At 39.7% G+C, this 20394-nt stretch overlaps 2 protein-coding genes and 1 long non-coding RNA gene across 4 annotated transcripts in view; 1 reads left to right on the top strand and 2 right to left on the bottom strand.

Annotated features, from left to right (window-relative positions):
- Positions 1-14687, bottom strand: part of LOC137328376 (uncharacterized) — a 127066-nt gene extending 112379 nt beyond the window's left edge. For both annotated transcript variants that reach the window (XM_067994332.1, XM_067994333.1), the window contains exons 1-2: positions 12369-14687; positions 6804-6970 (exon numbers count right to left, since the gene is read on the bottom strand). In XM_067994332.1, coding sequence (XP_067850433.1) covers positions 6804-6970; positions 12369-14687 — 2486 coding nt within the window. The remainder of the gene's footprint in view (positions 1-6803; positions 6971-12368) is intronic.
- On the top strand, positions 1291-18539 carry LOC137328418 (uncharacterized). Its single transcript, XR_010964788.1, has 2 exons — positions 1291-1524; positions 17482-18539. It is a non-coding gene; the product is annotated as an uncharacterized lncRNA (long non-coding RNA).
- Positions 14724-20394, bottom strand: part of LOC137328402 (janus kinase and microtubule-interacting protein 1-like) — a 244443-nt gene continuing 238772 nt past the window's right edge. The window contains exons 21-22 of the mRNA XM_067994334.1: positions 17140-17205; positions 14724-14989 (exon numbers count right to left, since the gene is read on the bottom strand). Coding sequence (XP_067850435.1) covers positions 14744-14989; positions 17140-17205 — 312 coding nt within the window. The 3' untranslated portion in view covers positions 14724-14743. The remainder of the gene's footprint in view (positions 14990-17139; positions 17206-20394) is intronic.

The following is a 20394-nucleotide window of genomic DNA, read 5'->3' as shown; positions in this document are numbered from 1 at the left end:
GGACCTGTCTTGTTGCAGATTGGTGTCAGAGACCTGGATTTGTTACATTTAGGTATGGTACCACCATCTGTCCTATCACTTATTCCCCTTTCTTGCTCACCCTCACGGAAATTACTCAGGTTGGGGAACATACTCTCCATGCCAACGCAACCACACAATGTAATGGAGATTCATGTTAATCTCACAGTACAGGAGAAGGCATTACAAGTCATAGTACCCTTTGGTCACCTAGTTCCTCTGTTATCATTGAGACTTAAGTCCATACTGGCACGGTCACACTTCACCACCTGGTTAAAATGAAACAAGCACTTATAGAACAAAAGATACAAAAGTTGGGAGACCATGAATGGTGGGAAATAGGGTACAATGTGGAATAACACCCTTGGATCAAAGTAATTAGTATGGCTTTAATATGTAACAGTGTAAACTAGTGTTTATTATGATAATTTGCTATGTGTAATGCGGCATTTAATTAGAAAACATGGAAAGGAAATATTCTATTTGCGTATGTCACAGCAAATCCATCCTTAATGGGAGCCAATAATAAAAACTTAATGACCAAGGACAAAGCTCGAGGCATAAAATGGATCAGTCCAAAGATCAGACAGACCCACTTGAGGAGGAACTGTAAGGCAAGGGTTAAAACCTCTTGAACACTGTGAATTTAAAACCTACTGGACTTTTGGACATTCAAGGGTTAACTGTGTCCCTTTGGACATTACACCTGGATTAAGGAAAGGGTTAACATTGCCCCTTTGGACATTACACCTGGATTAAGGAAAGGGTTAACTGTGTCCCTTTGGACATTACACCTGGATTAAGGAAAGGGTTAACATTGCCCCTTTGGACATTACACCTGGATTAAGGAAAGGGTTAACATTGCCCCTTTGGACATTAACCTGGATTAAGGAAAGGGTTAACGTGCCCCTTTGGATATTTGGACACCAGTTTAAAACTGGACATTTGGACATCAGTATAAATTCAAAACTGCAAACGTGCAGAGACTTCAACAAGCTTTGGTTTGCAAAATAGCTGGTAAGATACTATACAAAGTAATTAAAAAATTACTGAGGCAATTGTTGTGAAGCCACACAAAGCCATGAGAGAGAGAGACAGGTCGCCATGGCAGCACTGATAATAGTGGCCTAACAAATAAGGAAGCAAGGCCACTGCAGACAGGTTGCCATGGTAGCACTGATAATAAAGGTCTACCAGATTAGGCGTGTCAGGAAAACACATGGTTATAACTGATGTAACTGTCAATCATTGAGGCCTGTTCGTGGTCGAGGCATAGCAACAATGGGGCTTGGGCAAAATTACACTTTCCCTAATATCCGACGCCACATTGGGCAAAAACAACATTAAAAGAAGCCATCGTGGTAAATTCGACTGCAGTCAGGTTGCAGCCTAATGAAGCTCGCCAAGAGGGAGGACGTCCAACAACAACAAAGGAAAAAAACTTCAAGAGCAACGAGAATTGATCACTCTCTTCTGCTTTGATGAAAAGAAATCTTTGGTTTTAAGGTTATATGTGCTACTTGATTTGCTTGCTGCTTGTTTAAGTGTATAATGGGTAGACTAAGGTCATATGCATTGCTTGACTTGCTTCATGCTTGTGTGAACTTTTAAAATCGTTGAATAATCACTTTCAATTAACGTAACTACCACGAGTGTGACATTCTTTGATTGACTATTGCCCAGGTTCAAGAATCACTGGAAATCAGGTTTATCCTACACCACCGTATTCAACGTCAGAGACAAAGAGGGTCATTTTTATTTTCAATACTTGGGCGGTAAATTGGCAGAGCCAATCGTCGACCCGTTTTAGAACTCATTATAGAACCTGTTACAGAACTCGCTGTAGAACGAGTTATAGAACCCATTACAGAACTTGTTATAGAACCCGTTACAGAACTCGTTGTAGAACCCGTTATTAGAACCCGTTACAGAACCCGTTACAGAACTCGTTACGGAACCTGTTAAAGAACCCGTTACAGAACTCATTATAGAACCCGTTACAGAACTCATTATGGAACCTGTTATAGAACCTGTTACAGAACTCGTTAGACAACTTGTTATAGAACCCGTTATAGAACTTGTTATAGAACTCATTACAGAACCCATTATAGAACCCGTTATAGAACTCATTATAGAACCCGTTACAGAACCTGTTATAGCACCTGTTATAGCACCTGTTACAGCACCCATTATAGAACTCATTATGGAACCTGTTACAGAACTCGTTATAGACCCCATTATAGAACTCGTTATAGACCTCATTATAGAACTTGTTATAGAACCCATTATAGAACTCGTTATAGAACCTGTTACAGAACTCATTATAGAACCTGTTACTGAATCCATTATAGAACTCGTTATAGAACCTGTTACAGAACTCATTATAGAATTTGTTATAGAACCCATTATAGAACCTGCTACAGAACTTGCTAGAGAACTTGTTATAGAACCCGTTATAGAACTAGTTATAGAACCCATTACAGAACACATTATAGAACCCATTATAGAACCTGCTACAGAACTTGTTAGAGAACTTGTTATAGAACCCATTACAGAACACATTATAGAACCCGTTATAGAACTCATTATAGAACCAGTTATAGAACTCGTTATAGAACCTGTTACAGAACTTATTATGGAACCCGTTATAGAACCTGTTACAGAACTCGTTGTTGAACCCATTATAGAATCCGTTATAGAATTCGTTATAGAACCCGTTACAGAACTCATTATGGAACCCATTATAGAATCTGTTATAGAATTCGTTATAGAACCTGTTACAGAACTCATTATAGAATTTGTTATAGAACCCGTTACAGAACTCATTATAGAACCCGTTATAGAACTCATTATAGAACCTGTTACAGAACTCGTTAGAGAACCCGTTATAGAATTCATTATAGAACCCAATATAGAACCTGTTACAGAATTTGTTATAGAACCCGTTATCGAACCTGTTATAGAACTCATTATACAACCTGTTACAGAACTCGTTATCGAACCAGTTCTCGAACCCGTTATAGAACTCATTATGGAACCTGTTACAGAACTCATTAGCGAACTCGTTATAGAACTTGTTACAGAACCCATTATAGAACTTATTATAGAACCCGTTACAGAACCCGTTATAGAACACATTACTGAATCCGTTACAGAACCCATTACAGAACTCGTTATGGAACCCATTATAGAACCTGTTACAGAACTCATTATGGAACCCGTTATAGAACCTGTTACGGAACTCATTATGGAACCCGTTACAGAACCTGTTACAGAACTCATTATGGAATCCATTACAGAACCCATTACGGAACTTGTTATAGAACCCGTTATAGAACCCGTTATAGACCCTGTTATAGAACCCATTATAGAACTCATAGAACCTGTTACAGAACTCGTTAGAGAACTCGTTAGAGAACTAGTCATAGAACTAGTCATAGAACTTATTATAGAACCCATTATAGAACCCATTATAGAACCCATTATAGAACCCATTATAGAACTCATTATAGAACCTGTTACAGAACCCGTTATAGAACCCGTTACAGAACTAGTTATAGAACCCATTATAGAACACTTTATAGAACCTATTACTGAATCTGTTATAGAACCCGTTATAGAACCCGTTACAGAACTCGTTATAGAACCCATTATAGAACCTGCCACAGAACTTGTTAGAGAACTTGTTACAGAACTCGTTATAGAACCCATTATAGAACATGTTACAGAACTGATTATAGAACCTGTTACAGAACCCATTATCGAATCCGTTATAGAACTCATTACAGAACCTGTTACAGAACTCGTTAGAGAACTCATTATAGAACTTGTTACAGAACCTGTTACAGAACTTATTACAGAACCCGTTATAGAACTTATTACAGAAGCCGTTATAGAACCCATTATAGAACCTGTTATAGAACCTGTTACAGAACTCGTTACAGAACTCGTTACAGAACTCGTTACAGAACTCGTTACAGAACCCGTTATCGAACCCATTATAGAACCCGTTATAGAACCTGTTACAGAACTCATTATAGAACCTTTTACATGACCCGTTATAGAACTCATTATAGAACCTGTTACAGAACTCGTTATAGAACTCATTATGGAACTTGTCATAGAACCCATTACATAACTCATAATAGAACTCAAAATAGAACCTGTTACAGAATTCATTATAGAACCTGTTACAGAACTCATTATAGAACCCATTATAGAACCTGTTATAGAACTTGTTATAGAACTCGTTATAGAACCTATTATAGAATCCATTATAGAACCTGTTACAGAACCCATTATAGAACCTGTTACAGAACTCGTTATATAACCCGTTATAGAACCTATTATAGAACTTGTTATAAAACCTGTTATAGAACTCATTATAGAACCCGTTATAGAACTCGTTATAGAACCCGTTATAGAACTCGTTATAGAACCCGTTATAGAACTCGTTATAGAACCTGTTACAGAACTTGTTATAGAACTCGTTATAAAACCCGTTATAGAACTTGTTATAGAACCCATTATAGAACCTGTTATAGAACTTGTTATAGAACCTGTTACAGAACTCATTATAGAACCTGTTACAGAACTCGTTATAGAACCCATTATAGAACTTGTTATAGAACCCGTTACAGAACCCATTACAAAACCTGTTATAGAACCCATTATAGAACCTGTTATAGAACCCGTTGCAGAACTTGTTATAGAACCCATTATAGAACCTGTTACAGAACTCATTACAGAACCCATTACAAAACCTGTTATAGAACCCATTATAGAACTTGTTCTGGAACCCGTTACAGAACCCATTACAAAACCTGTTATAGAACCCATTATAGAACCTGTTATAGAACTCATTATAGAACTTGTTATAGAACTCGTTATAGAGCCTGTTACAGAACCCGTTATAGAACTTGTTACAGAACTCGATACAGAATTTGCCAATTGTCCTTTCCATTGTCTGCAATGTAAATGAAAATTGAGTGGATTCTGTAACAGGCAGGCAATCCATTTCACCAATTTACTGTCCAAACGATGGTAAAAATTACCCCCCAAAATATCTCTATATCTCTACCGTGGGTTATTAAGGGGCATATATGTAGAAAAGGTTCCATTCAAAATCCTTTAGCTGATCCAAGAATGATGAGGAAAGCTTTGACATTTGGAATTAATAAAATTCGATCGCGTCAAATCTGTTTTTCCAGGTGTTAAACAGGAGCTTAAGCCTCCAACATAGCGAGTAGGAAGCGCGCGCTCATTTTTAGTCAGAAGTGTGCCACCTGCCATAATGGATTGGGCTTCTCAGGACACATGCCAGAACTATTTAAAGCAATGAATGTTAAATAAGAGTCCTACCCTTGTTGGAGGATGCTTTTCCAATTTTGGCATGCCCCAGCGCCTGACACGCCACGTGCGAAATTTGCCCAGCAACTCGTGGCGCTAACAGGCAGGAAGGACCTTTCACCAGCGCTATTTAAAGCGATCATGCACTACTTACACTTTAGTTGCTGGTTTGTCATTTTAGGCTGGTTAACTTCTGGGTGTTTTTTGGCCTGCTTTCTGCCCCCTGGGAGACAAGAGGATCTCCCACCTCATGTCCAAGGCGGCATCCGAGAACCTGGGGCCCTGATCTACATGTCTTGCAGCCATTTCTCTCCATACAAGCTTTCCCTGTTGTCTGCAGCCGGAGTGCACCTACATACGAACAATAGCGGACAGGAAAAGACCCTCTGATCCATCCAGCCCGTCCCACGCGATCGTGATACCTTCTGAATCACAATATATACACTCCCAACTCTACGCCATGCGATCACCTCCTCTTTAAGAGGATCTGGCTGCCTTTAAGTGGCAATGGAGATGCCCAATATACATCCCACCAAGCGGGCATGCGCTGGATGCATGCCTGACTCACGATACTCATTTCTTTCACTGTTACTCATGTTTCTTATTCTTATTTATTTTTGTTTCTGTCCTCTTCTTTCTCTCTCTATCACTAGGGCTACCAGGAATTTCTACTGGCCAAGGAAAGCTCCAGTGGTGTCCTACTGCTCTCATTTCCTTGCCATTTTTTCCTCGAAAACTCAAAATACATTATAATGTTTTTTTAAATAGCAGATGATGCTAGGTTAGATCAGACAATGTTGCGGCCTGGGTTTGAGTCACAGCTCTTTCATTTGCATCTTAATCTACCAGAATCTAAAATCATACAGCGCAGAAGGAGGCCATTCAGCCCATCGTGCCTGTGCCAGCTCATTGAAAGAGCTATCCAATTAGTCCTACTTCCCCTGCTCTTTTCCCACATTCCTGCAAATCTAGCTATGGTTAGCTGTGATATTCTAAAACTCTTTAAGAAACGCAACATTAATATTGTTATGAATATAAAACAGCATCTATGACAGCAGCTTGTGGAACGCACCATGCTTCACATGAATCCCTCGTGTATAACAGTGGGTAAGTGTATACAGATTCTAGGAAGTCAGTGATTTTGGTTCCGCTATTGCACATTACAAGAAGTGCCCTGAATTTATAAATATAGGTATACATGTGGTCAATGTAATTTTTATTAATTTATCTGGCATTACCAGCCAATTAAAATCCCTTGTGCCCGCCAAGGCAAAGAATAGCAGCTGAAACTCAAGAGACTTCTTTGATAATAAGGTACATATCGCTTTCCCTTCACTCCCTTCCCCTCGCAACAGCCCCTTAATCTGTACCAGTTTGAAGTTGTCGGATGCACAGGAGAAGCAGAATTAGTGCCACAGCCTCTTACATTTCTTTACCTTCTTTGTAAAGCAGCCTCTGTCTTTATGAAGTTGCTGATGGTTTGTTTGTGTATCTTCTCAGATTGTGCAAATTTCTCCAACCTCTGGTCAAGGACATCAATTTCATGCTTATTAGTCTCCCATTCAGCCTGTCTTGTCCCTTCATTCTTTGCCTCCTCCAGGTCCTGCAATTGCCAAGAGGTACCAATGGTTACATTGACATTCAGTACATCTGTGCCTTCCTTTCTGGGTGAGATGATATGATAACTAATCTCTTTCACTTTATCGTCTGTTGACTCCATCTGTAGAAAAAGCAATACTGCCTTTGATGCCACTGGGATCAATTGAACTCGTGAAATATATTACAGCCGAGAACTCTTCAGTCTCTAAATAGCATCAATATTTTCGTTTGGTTTAACCTGGTGCTCAAATGGCATCTCTACAATGTGGTGAAGATGCATTTACTTATTCATGATGGAAAGAGGCATACTGTTAGTTGCATTGGACAAACTGCCATGTAATATTAATGGAGCACTCTGATATTACAGCTTCAGAGAACTCCAACAATGACACTGTATCAGGAGGCCTTCACATTACATTAGCATAAATGCTTCCAATATGTCTCAATTCTACAAGGAAACATTTCGTGCACACGAAATCAAATCTTATAAAAATGGTTTATTGAAAATGTTTCTTTGAACTACATTTTTTGGAAGGAGATAATATGAATTATTTTAAAATTCAATTGAATCCTTTTTTGCACGACCAGAGTTCAAGTACTAGAGAGGAATAAAAATATTGGGTGACCGGAACCTGAGTATAAGAGAGAGGAATAATAATACTGGGTGACCAGAACCTAAGTATTAGAGTAGTGGCAAGGAATAAAAGTATTGGCATAATAATGAAACTTTAGTGGTGATCTGTTTGGACTGACTATACAAACTAAACGTGGGATCCTCGTTCTCTGAGGATAAGAGATAACAACCTATAGCTCCCCTTGTTTATCGGGGAGAATGTGTTTAACCTGTCGTCTTCCATTGCCAGATAACGTGAACTTTAAAATTTGTTAGTGAGAGAGAGAAATGTCAGAAGGGGCGATTTTCGTGTCGCTACTGCACATTTGTGCTTAAAAACGGGGCAATAGTGGGAGCAAAATTATATGAGTGGTGGAAGCACCGATTTACCAATAAGTTGCCGTTCATCCCGATTTTTGGGTGGGCCTCCATCCTGGTGACCAGAGCACCCATCGGAAACATGCAGGGGGCTCATACATATATACAAATCGGGATAGATGCAAAATGATATTGTCCTGCAATGCCACCCACAGAGAGTGTCCTGTATGATAGTGGTTTGATACATGCTGCATAATTTTGCTCTGCAATGGAGACAATACACGGAGCCACTATTGGATGAGGACATTCAGCATGATGAGGGAGAAATTATGGGGGAATTTTAACCCCCCAGGATGGGCCGGGGGGGGGGGGCAAGGCAGTTGGGGGGGTTAAAACTTTTAAAACGGAAACCTGACCCCAACTCACCTCCCCCTGGCCAGTCCTGGGGGGTTAAAATTACCCCCATAATTTCTCCCTCATCATGCTGAACGTCCTCATCCAATAGTGGCTCCATGTATTGTCTCCATTGCAGAGCAAAGTTATGCAGCCTACACCAAACCACTATCATACAGGGCACTCTCTGTGGGTTGTATACCATTTTGCATATATCCCACTTCCGGTTTTAACAGAGGCAGATTGGGAGGCGAGCAACTAACCTGCTCTCCAAAGGCAGGACCCTGATTTAAATATTTTAATGGGGTTGCGTGCCTAACATTTTATCTGTGTTCCAGGTTTAAGGCTGGCCGGCCGGGTTTCCCAGGCTTCGGGAAACCCAGCAGCTAAAGGGAGGCGAGAATGGCTAGATCGAACAAATAAGTACCTCTCCAGCACTGCTTGTGGGCCAGGAGGCGCAGGAGTGCTCCCCCCATCCTACCAAGCTTACCTGCTTCCCCTCCGCGATCGGAAGTTGAAGCCGAGGGAAAAGTCGCTGTGAGGGCAGTAGCAAGTTTTGAGGGTGCGAGCGCCAGCAGAAAAGAGGTGTAGCGAAGTGTTGCCATGCTGACTTCAGGATAGCCATGGCTATCAGGTTAAGGGAAGGATTAATAGTGCTGAAGCAAAGGTAGGGTCATACAGGGCTGTGCAGAAAGTATGAGAGATGTGAAGGAGAGTCTTACCTTGCCAATCCTTGTCAGATCATTACATTTATTTCTGCACTGAAACTAGAGCCTGGGGTCAATGCTAATGGCTTTAAACTTTTGGGCTCATTCTCCATGCCTGTTTACTGATTTGCCTTGGCATTCATCGAACATTTATGGGGTAGAGTCCTTCTTAATGGTGATTTGCTCTATCATCGGAGAGCCTCAGGGCCATGCAGCCTCTGATTCCCATGACGGAAAAAAAGCATCTCCCATTAAGGTGCTTCTGCAGACCTTCAGTAAGTGCCACATCACCCAATTTACTGTCTCCTAATCGATGAGCTGACTATTAAGAGCACTTTCATACTGGCAGTTCGCCAGACACCTGATAATTAAGGCCAACCATCAAAACTGCATGGTTCCCATGCCAACTCCTCCAGCCAGCCACTGTATACACACCATCCACAGCCTTCCCAATTTACGCGCAATATGAAAATTACGCCCCCCCCACCCTCAGTGTCCTTTCGTTAACATGACTGCTTTGAAATCATGCTTGTTGAATATTCATATAATACTCAGCATATTTGGATGAAGATCCTTTGTCTATGATTTTAATAGAGATAGTTAAAATAAATAGATTGACACCTGTGTTAAAAGAATTTTAAAAAGGAATTTCATACCTATGGTAATATTCAAATAGCTTAATTTTAAAGCCAGTGTTTTAAAATTGTTTTAGATTTCCTAGTCTGGATTTTCTGATATTAAGGCATTACCATAACACTGCTGGTAGCTCATTTATTTTTAATGGGTTATTGCTGGCAATGAAATAATGCTGATCAGCAAATTCGGTCTCCAGTTGAATTTAAAGCAACAAGTCTCACCACCAGTTTTATTCTTTAAAAGCACAGTTAAAAGAGGTGTTATAAATTTGACACTACAATAGCTATCTTCTACCTCTGTGGCATCACGCCATTAAGTGGTCTGAGCGCCTCCCTTTTCTTGACTCCCACTGCCCTATATCTACTTATGTGGAATCCTGGAGTGTAACAATAGCATTTCCTTGTGATCTGGACCGGATTTCCATGTCTTGTGCACCGTGTGCTCCTTCAGTCTCCTTAAAGGTGGACCAAGTTAACACCGAGAGAAGCAAAATTTGGCTCAAAATGTAAACTGTTTTATTCTGTAGTAAGTAAAATGCACAGAACAATGAGATGGATGCAAGTCACATGGTGCAATCAGTACAACCTCTGTTCACATACTGTTACAAAAATAAAGACTTGTCTAATTCAACTTCAAAGCATAATGTGTCTGTACCCTGTCCCTACCACCCAGGAAAGCAGTTCTTCTGCTGCTCAACTGACTCTTGGCCCTGGATTCTCCTGCTGTGTGGCGGTAATCAGAGCAAAATGTATTCTTAAATCCTACTGCCTCAAATCCACCACAAAAAAAAAACGCACCTCCATTTCCATCCTAAAATCCACCAGCCCCCGTTAAGGTTTGCCAGAAGCCCACACCACCACATTTAAATGGGGTCAAGGGGGCATGGTTTTTCTTTCTGAAGACTCTGGCCTAGAAATTGTGCCGCGTAGGAAGCACACCGCCCATCATATTGGGTAAGGACAAACAAGAGGCATCTTTTACCCACGCCTGAAGCATTAGGCCTTTTGCACATGCAAATAAGGGGCCTGAAGCACATTCTAATATGGCTCATGTCCAAGTCCTTTCCATGAAAAAATGGCCAAAGAATCCCAAACCGTGACATGGCACTATGATTAACTGAAATATCCTCAGTGTCAGTACTATTTTTGAATAACTTTGCTTGAGTAATCAGTATTGCTGATAAAATCATTGGGAAGACTTGCCTGGAGGAGTTACTGAACCCAACAGTGCAGAAGCACCTCAAAACTAATCAGTGGATACTCATTTACCCAGCATGATTCAACAGTTTTGCATTTCAAGTACATTATGTTAAATTAGGCCCTGTGTACAGTTGGACTTCACAACTTGAGAAAGAACAAACTTGTATTTACGACCTCAGAACATTCCAAAGCGCTTTACAAAGCTTTTTTGAAGTGAAGTTGCTGTTATAATGTAGGAAATGCGGCAGCCAATTTTGCGCACAGCAAGGACCTATAAACAGCAATGAAATAAATGACTAGACAATCTGTTTTAGTGATGTTGTTTGAGGGATAAATATTGTCCAGATCACTGGGGAGAACTCACATATTTTGCTTCAAACCAATGCCATGGGATCTTTCACGTCCACCTGAGAGGGCAGACTGGGCCTCGATTTAATGCCTCATCTGAAAGATGGCAATTCTGATGGTGCAGCACTCCCTCAGTACTGCACTGGAGTGTCAGCCTAGATTCTGTGCTCTGGAGTGGGGTTTGATCCCACAACTTTCTGGCTCAGAGGCAAGAGTGCTACCACTGAGCCATGGCTGACAAATATAATTTATTGTAACAGCTGTCTTACGTTGATGGTGAGACTCACTTTAAGCATTAATATTTCATTGGTTTTGTACAGATATATAAATTTGGTGCAGCTGGCATCAAGTGGTGAGGAATACAGAGACAATAATTTGCAGTGGTTAATGTAAGACTGATGTAAGCTAATGCAGGACTTCCATGTAATTAAGTCAAATGTTAGCTATTTAAATTTAAAACATTGCTGAAAACAGTGCTGTAGAAATGGATTTGAATTCATCCTTGGAGCACCTGCCATAATATTTGTAATCATACAGAGTTTGTACTTCAGGAGGATAACAGCTTAGAAGACATTCGTGCCCTAATTTACAACTGTATGTGTTCTTTCATAAAGCTAACCAAAAGTCAATTTAGCTAAATTCTGGATAAACATTAGTGATTTATTTTAACAAAAGATACAGGGCCCACAGTTCCACAGATCCTTGTAAGGGGGCGAAGGTGTGTAATGCAATAGAGGAGCTCTTCCCAATGATCTGCCAGAGGCAACCTGGTGGGGACAAGGTCCTTATCGGGCGAAGATTAAAGCGCGCCGGAAAATCTTGAATCCCCAGACAGGAGATCTGGGTGGCAGGCTTACGGTAGTTTAAGTTAAATTTTGGGTTCTTCGAGAGGCCCAAATTGGAATCCGGGCCGACTCTCAGCAGGTTTGGGTTCCGCCGGATCTATTGCCAGCAAGCTGGGCAAAACCCCTGGTGTAGCTCAGGAATGCACCGAAATCTGTGCAAAACATAAGGGAAGTGAACTTAAGGAGCATCGTCCCTCCCCGCACAATTTCCTGTGCAAATGATGTGGATGGAAACCCGTCAGATCCAGGGTCCGACTCAAATTGCGACCGCCTGCCAGGATTAAGCCACGTCTCTACCCTCTCTGGCCCCCAGAATCTCTGGACCACAGTTCTTTGCACCTACCTGTTTTAAATCCTGAATTCTTGCCAGCAGCATTGAGTACTCGTCTTGCAGCTGTCTTAGAGCTGCGTCTTTAGTGTGCAGCTCTCCCTTTAAAGCGAGTGAGAGTTGACATTCCTCTTTAATCATGGCCTCCAAAGAGATTACCAATCGAGACTCTTTGGCAAGCTGAGTTTCCAGTGCTTTCTTCTCTTGCCGCATGGAGTTTTCTACTTTTCTTACTTCACACTGCCTTTCTTCCACTGTCTCCTCAAGTTTTCTTCTAAGGTTCTTAACATTTACCTCAGAAATTTCAAATTCTTTTATCCTCTTTTTCAACTGCGTTTCAAGGTTTTGTTTTGCTGCTTGACAGACAGACTCTTCGAACTCGAGCTTTTCAATCTTTTTGTTAAGCTCTGTTGTTATATTTGCTTGTTCTTTTTTCTTCAAAAAGCCAAGCTCATCAAACTCATCGATTTTCTTTTGAAGTTGCACCTCCAAGTTAGATTTAGCAGTTTCCAACTCATTTATCCTATCTCGCTGACACTTTATTTCAATTTTCACTTCCCTTTCAAATTTTTCAAGGTTAGAGCATTTCATTTTCCAACGATGTAGTTCTTCACTCATCCCGCGTTGTTTGACACCCAGCTCTTCGTTACGTTGTGCCAGCCTTCTTTGAGTCTCTTCCATTTCTTTTAATAAGGACTCCTGCTTGGAGATCCTTGCCTGTAACTTCTCCTCAGTTTCTTCTTTCATATTGAGCAGCTTCTCCATGCGAGCTATCTTATCCTGTAGGATCTTAGTCTCGTCTTCCTGCATATCTTCCATCAGCTCTTCCAGCATCTTATTTCTCTCCTGCAGCTTCCTTTCAGATTCTTTGTGTTGTCTTAGTTGCTCTTGCAGCTCACCGATCTCTTCGTTCAAACTTTCAATTACATCTTTAAAGTCTTCGAGTTCTTTGTTTTTTTCATTCAACTCCATTTCAAACCGGCTTCTCATCTTCACAATGAACCCTGCTTTGTCTATTTCAGCCTCTGCCATTCTACTCAGCTCTGCTTCAAGTTTTTCCTTCTCCTTAAGAATTTCTGGGGAAATGTCCTGTCTTGCATGAAGTCGGCTCTCTGCATTCTTGGTACATTTCTTGAGTTCTTCCATTGCCTGCATGGTCTTGTTTAAAGTTTCATCTTTCTCTTCAAGTTGTTTTCTAAGGCTCTTAATTTTGCCATGCTGCTTACTTTCTACTCGTTTAAACTGCTCATTTTGTTGTTGCTCAAAATGTTCCCAATCTCGGACAGTTTTTTCCAGATCTGAACATTGTTTTTTTAATTTTAATTCACTATTCACCCTCTCTTCCAGGTCCATCTTTAATTTGGCAATCTTTGATTCAAAACCATTTTTGGATTCTTCTATTTCTCCTATTTTCTGAAACAAATCTTTATTACTAGCCTCAAGCTGGGAATGGGCTTCATCCCTCTCCTTAATCTCATCAAGCAACATTTTGATTTGCTCCTGGTACTCTTCCTCAGAATTTTCTTTTTCTTTCTGTAACTGCTCTACTTGGCTGTACCTCTCCTCTAACTTGCTTTCAACATCTTCCTTCTGCTTTGTCAACCGATCCAATTTGGCACAACGCAAGCTAAGCAGCCTCTGATTCTCTTGGTTTCGCGAAAGTTGTCCTTCGAGTTCTTTGACCGTTTCTGTTAGCTCCTTCTCGTTCATTTCTTTGATCTTTAAAAGTCCTTCTAAATTTTTGACTCTTTGAAGTAGCTCCATTTTGGCACCTTGTTTACCTTCAGTTTCCTCATCACTGCTATGAGAATCAAGTGACTCCAGTTCCCTCACACAAGCCAGCTTGCCTTTAAGGGCGTCACACTCAAAACAAAGTTGATGATATGAAAGTTCCATTTCATTGAGCTTCTTCCTCAAAGTCGCTGACTCGTCTGTCCTTTCCTCCATTATAATCTCACTCTCTTTTAATTTCTCTTCTAAAATCTTCTGATTGTCAACAGCTTCATTTCCTTTTAATTCTATTTCTGCTAAACTTTGGAAATTCTGTGATTTTAAAATATAATCTTCAAGTTCTGCTATTCTGTCGCATCTGAGTTTGTTTTCTTCTTTTAATTTTATCAGTTGCTCTCGTAAAGTTTTGATATTTAAATCAGTCGTCAGTTCCCCTGGAAAAGACACAAAATTTTCTTTTCTCTTGGGTTCTGTGGGAGTCAACTGTCCTCTGCGTTGCTCCTCTGAAGTGTGTGGCTCCTGTAATTGTACCCTGCTCTTATCTTCAGTATCTTGCTTTTGTTCCTTATCACTCTGCATTTTTATAAGTTTGCTCTCCATCATTTCTGAATCATTCAGATATTTTGAATTTTCATCTAATTCTTCTTGATCGTTTATAATCAAATTGGTATCAGAATTATCATTCTCCTCAGTAAATAGATAAATATTTGAAAAATTTGAATGGCATCTTCCAACGTGGATTTAGCATGTGTGTGTATATCTATTTTCTGCTTGTGTTCTAGTTTTTCTTTAGTAGAAGCTCGGAATTTGGTCAATGCCTCCTCTTCAATGTATTCTTTTTGCTTTGTACACTTTGAAATTTGCTCTGTCAGCTTAGCTTTATCTTCTGTGACCACTCTTGCAGTCTACTGGCAAAGATAATGCAAAATTACAGATGAAAGGGATATTAAATAGACGTCAAATCATCGAGAAACCCTGTTTTCTTATAAAGCAATATGGGTATTTATCTTTTCAGAACCAGGTGTGAATATTTACGACAAAGTTTATTAACTTTACTTCTCCGCACCTATTAATGGCACTGAGTCATGCTGGGTTGCCAGCTATCCTTCAGAATTTCACCAAAGTGCTCATTCTTTAGATGTGAGCCCATAAGGTGAGGATCAGTAGGCTATTTGACCATGAGAAGTCTCACAGCCGAGCCTGTTCCTGTCCTTCCCTATATTGTATGCAATTCTGAGCACCACACTTTAGGAAGGATGGCAAGGCCTTGGAGAGGGTGCAGAGGAGATTTACTAGAATGATACCAGGGATGAGGGACTTCAGTTATGTAGAGAGACTAGAAAAATTGGGATTATTCTCCTTAGAGCAGAGGTTAAGGGGAGATTTAATAGAGGTGTTCACAATTATGAAGGGTTTTGATACAGTAAATAAGGAGAAATTGTTTCCACTGGCTGGAGGGTCAGCAACCACAAGACACAGACTTAAGATAATTGGCCAAAGAACTAGAGAGGAGACGAGGAGAATTTTTTTTACACAGCGAGGTGTTATGATCTGGAATGCACTGCCTGAAAGGGTGGTGGAAGCAGATTGAAAAGGAACTTTCAAAGGGAATTAGATAAATACTTGAAAATCAAAAATTTGAAGGACTATGGGGAAAGAGCAGGTGAGTGGGACTAATTGTTATAAAGAGTCGGCACAGGCTCCATGATTCTATAATATGCACACTTTCCACAAAGTACTTGGCATTAAGGTACAGGGACCATGGCCTATTACACCCTTCCATAAGGAGAAGTGTAGCACTCTCACTCCCATGCCATTGAGATTAGTTAACTCAGTGCAGAGCGAGTATTGAATTACATGGTTTGGTACCACACTGGAAATTACATTTACCCACTGAGCCATCAAGAGGACTTGAGTTTCTTCTTTTATATTACAATATGTTTATTAGATCTTTAAAAACAAAGGTCTATTGAGACAGTGACAAATTCTTCTACTAATACAAATAGAATTAAAAATACATTAGCTTGAAGTGCCATATATTTATCTATATATCAGTAACATATCAAATATGTCCCATAATAAATACTGATAGAGCTGATTGTTTATTACTTAATTATAAGGTTAACTAACTGGCCTGAATATGGCTATGTTACAAATAAATCCTAAAACGTATGTACAAATGCCAATATAAAGTTTCTGTATTGGAGAAATCCTTAATATATATCAGCCCTGCATTTTAATAACCCTTACAAAGCTACGATATTCAAAAAAAATCTGTATGCACCACTCATTTGTTCAAAAAAGTTTTTTTTTAAATTTAAAAAAAAAGCTCAGTCGCGTATTTTCATATTGCTCCTTTAGTAAAACGTAATGAATTGGACAAGATCAGAGTGGGCAATTTAACAAGCTTAGCCTGGACCTGACCCTCATAAGTGTTCAGTTCCAGTGCTCAGTAGGAATACTTCATCACCTTTAACACAATGTATTTGAGGTGCAGTTGAATATCTTTTGATCTATAAAGTGGCTAAAACTGCATTCAGTGAGTCAGAACATTCAGGGCATCAGGTTGATGAGCGGGTAGTTTTCTACCTCAGTAAATAAAATTCAGGCTAACCAGGAGAGCCCAGCATCTCCCATTAGGTGTCAGGCACTATCAGTAATAAGTAACATCCACTGACCTGTGTTTCAGGAGACTGGCCATCAGGGCCAGAGGATAAAGGCTAAGGAGAAATACAGAAATAAAAACCAAAACTGAAAACATAAAAATAAAATGGAAAGTAAAGATAACAATTGGGAGCAGGGGGGACAAAAAAGAAACAAGGAGAGGTTTAAAGAATAGAAAAATATTAGTACAAGTTGAGAGTCTGCTCATAATATATGTACAAAAACATGATTTTCATCTGAAAAATTATAAGCAGACAATATTTTCAGGTGGTCATTGTTACAGATCTATTCATAGTTAAATTAAAATGAATAAAAATGTATTTTAAAACATGCAATCGATTTTTTAATGCTAAAACTTGCAGATTAGACTTATTACACTGTCAGATCTCACCTTTTCTTCTATTTCTTTGATTTGTCTTTTCTGAATTTCTATCTTGTCTTCCAATTCTCTAATTCTCTGCAAGGAAATATAGGCCGCAAACTGTTAGAAACTAAACAACAGATCCTGTAATGCGCAAATGTAAATGCAGTAATAAGCATACACTGTATCTGGTTCATTGTTTCAATATACTTGCAGGAAAAAACCTATTGTATATTCATAATTTTTATAAAGAATTATATTTTTTAAGTTTTAAGTTTTTTTGTTAAGATTGATTGCTAAGTAATTGGTGATTTTCTTGCCAGTAAATTATAAATCTATTTAAAAGGACCCTTTTCTTATTCTGGATAATAGGGGGATGCCATACTATATTCAAAGCAACTACAGTAGTTTTCCAGTAAGCATTCGGAAACACAGTAATCAATCAACTTTCAACATGTTCCATAACTCTTGAACGCTTACCTTCTTAAGATAAAAACCTTCATATGGACTGTTTAATAAATAATAAACAACTATACCCACTTCTGAAACAATCCAAAAACACAGCCACAACACTCAACATGGGGAGAGGCAGACAACAAGAGAGGCAGACAAGAGGCGGAAAAGGCAACAATACTGAGTTATCAGAATCGTTGCACAGTGTTCCTACAAATGGAGATTAAAAGCTCAGTTGATAATCTGTGTGAGGACAAAGGGCAATGTTCTCACCAGCTGCTTAGCTACTGACTACTCAAGTATTAAAACAAGCGCTAATGGATTTCAAGTGGAAATATCGTTGTTTGCTTTTACTTTCTCACTCAGGAAGCATTCTGGTTCCAAGGACAAGTGAAGGAAACTCAATACTTTACAACGATCCGAACAACATTTTCTTTAGAAAAAGTCTAATCTCTTTTCAAGAGGTAAGCACACTGCTGTCCGTCACAACAGTTAAACCAACCGACCTTTCTTGGGCAGTTTGTTTCCTCTCCACCTCCACGTCTTTCATCAATTGGTCATTTTGTCCGAGCAGGCATGAGCACAAATGCACTCTCAGTGTGCCTCCAGACCAGGAAGCTCATGTGCACAGAGTTACCATAGGAACACAAGCTTAGAGAAATGGTAAACGAATCATTCACTCAATTGTTGTACTTTAGAGAACTCATTTGATCATTATTGGGAGTGAGAAGATCCGAGATAAGAAACTGCTCCAGCTATTCTCCAAAATACAGAGAAATGCAATTCTTTTTCCTCAACGGTGGCAGATCAAGGATGACAACTATAAGTCACCAGCAAATCTTAAAATATAAATAGACAGTGCTTGAACGTGCCTGTAATATTTCAGATCCGTATTGTAGCGGTCCTTATAGAGTCTTGGGTTACTGAGACTCTGTATTTATCCACTGGCTTTTCAATAAAGTTTTTTCATCAATGTTCACATGTCTTGCAGCAGGAATATAACGAACTATCTGTTCTGTGTAAACAGTTGGAACAATTCATTTTTCAAATGTTCCTTTTCACCCTATTTGTCTGTTTGCCTATCTTTTATGCTTATGTGTTTTCCTCATCTTTCTGTCACTGCTGTAATTCTACCATTTGAAAAATGGTATTTTAGTATTTTTTTTAAGTGACCACTAAATCAGTCCGACCTGTTGCTGACAGAAAAATGCTTCCCTGTAGACTTCACAATCCCCACAGGCAAATGATAGCCCACCTTTCTATTACTGCTCAACTGATCCTGTTTTTGGGTGCCATAAGAATCACACTAAAGCATCTACATTATATCAAGACCCCATCCGAGAACACCGCCCTTTCCAGTCACATGGCACGATATGACTCAAAGGTTTTTGTCTTAACTCCTGCTGTGCTCATCTCGCATGACTCTAACTATCTCTTATAGTATGAACTATTAGGTTTGGCAATCTTAGTGGCTCTTTCATCCAAACTAAACATTATAATCTAGGCATCATACCAGTGAATCTACTTTGGTATCGTTCGTGGAAAATGAAATAATATGTTAATCTATAACAACAGGAGTGTTATACCACACAATGCACAATGTATTACTCTGTTATGTCCCTTTAAAGTCCAAAAGTCTAATTGCCATAACGCTCAGTTTAATTGCTGTTTAGTCAAAAAATTTTCAGCTCGTTAGTTTCAGGTTGCAGGTCAGAAAGACTGAACATTTTAAGATTGTTTTGCATCAGAAGAATGATATCTGCGCGTGCTGCTGTACCATTTTTGATTTATTCTAACTGCTGTCCCATGGCATTGCGCGCGGTAAGTCAGAGAGTCATAAGAACAAAAGTGTTAAGACGAGTCGCGTCAGGGACATTCAGAACTGCACTGTTGGGGGTGCCGTTTTTTGGATGAGATGTTAAACTGAGGGCCCGTCTAACCTCTTAGGTGGACATAAAAGATCCCATGGCACTATTTCAAAGAACAGCAGGGGAGCTCTCCCCGGTGTCCTGACCAATATTTATCCCTCAACCAACATCACTAAAACAGATTACCTGGTCATTATCTCATTGTTGTTTGTGGGACTTTGCTGTGCGCAATTTGGCTGTCGCGTTTCCTACAACAGTGACTACACTTCAAAAGTACTTCATTGGCTGTAAAGCACTTTGGGACATTCTGAAGTCATGAAAGGCACTATATAAATGCAAGCTGTTTCTTCCTTTTGTATACCAGTCAATAAAATCGGCCCCTTAATGTGTTTGTGTGTCAATCATGCTAATTGACTTAAATTTCCCAGCTACTAATCAGAAAACGGTTCAACACTTACTTTAGAGTCACTGAGTATAAATCTGAAAATTTTCCATGCCTCCTCAAATCCTTTTGGCAGCGATATTGGTTTCTTATATTCTCCACATTCTTCTTTATTTATTGAGCAAATTCCAGCCAGGTCCGATCCAACTCATTTCTTTATTTCCAGCCAGCCTGTAGGCGTTCTCTTTTGTTCATTTACTTTCTTCTTTGCTCGCTGCCCTGTTGTTATTCCTCTATTTCATTATTTCCAGTGTGGCCTGTTCGTACTCATTTCTTTCCTTCTCTCCCACCTCAGGCCTTCTTATTTATTTTATTCGTCATGCTGCTACAGCCTTTGATATTTACTTGTGTCTTTTGTTCTTCTAATATGCTGTCACAGGTAAGACCCATTCAATTCAACGCCCCCAGGCACAAATCTCACCCATCCACAGTTAGCGAAACATCTTGTGCAATTTTGCCAGTGCTGGCTTGTTCGTGGGCAGAGGCAAATTAGCAACACCTACTGAAGCCCAGTTGCTGCCA

This window comes from Heptranchias perlo, chromosome 1 (genome assembly GCF_035084215.1).
Source record: "Heptranchias perlo isolate sHepPer1 chromosome 1, sHepPer1.hap1, whole genome shotgun sequence".
In the NCBI taxonomy this organism is placed as follows: domain Eukaryota; kingdom Metazoa; phylum Chordata; class Chondrichthyes; order Hexanchiformes; family Hexanchidae; genus Heptranchias; species Heptranchias perlo.
The sequence above is the reverse complement of the archived record's forward strand: the minus strand, read 5'-3'. Positions and strand labels throughout refer to the sequence as shown.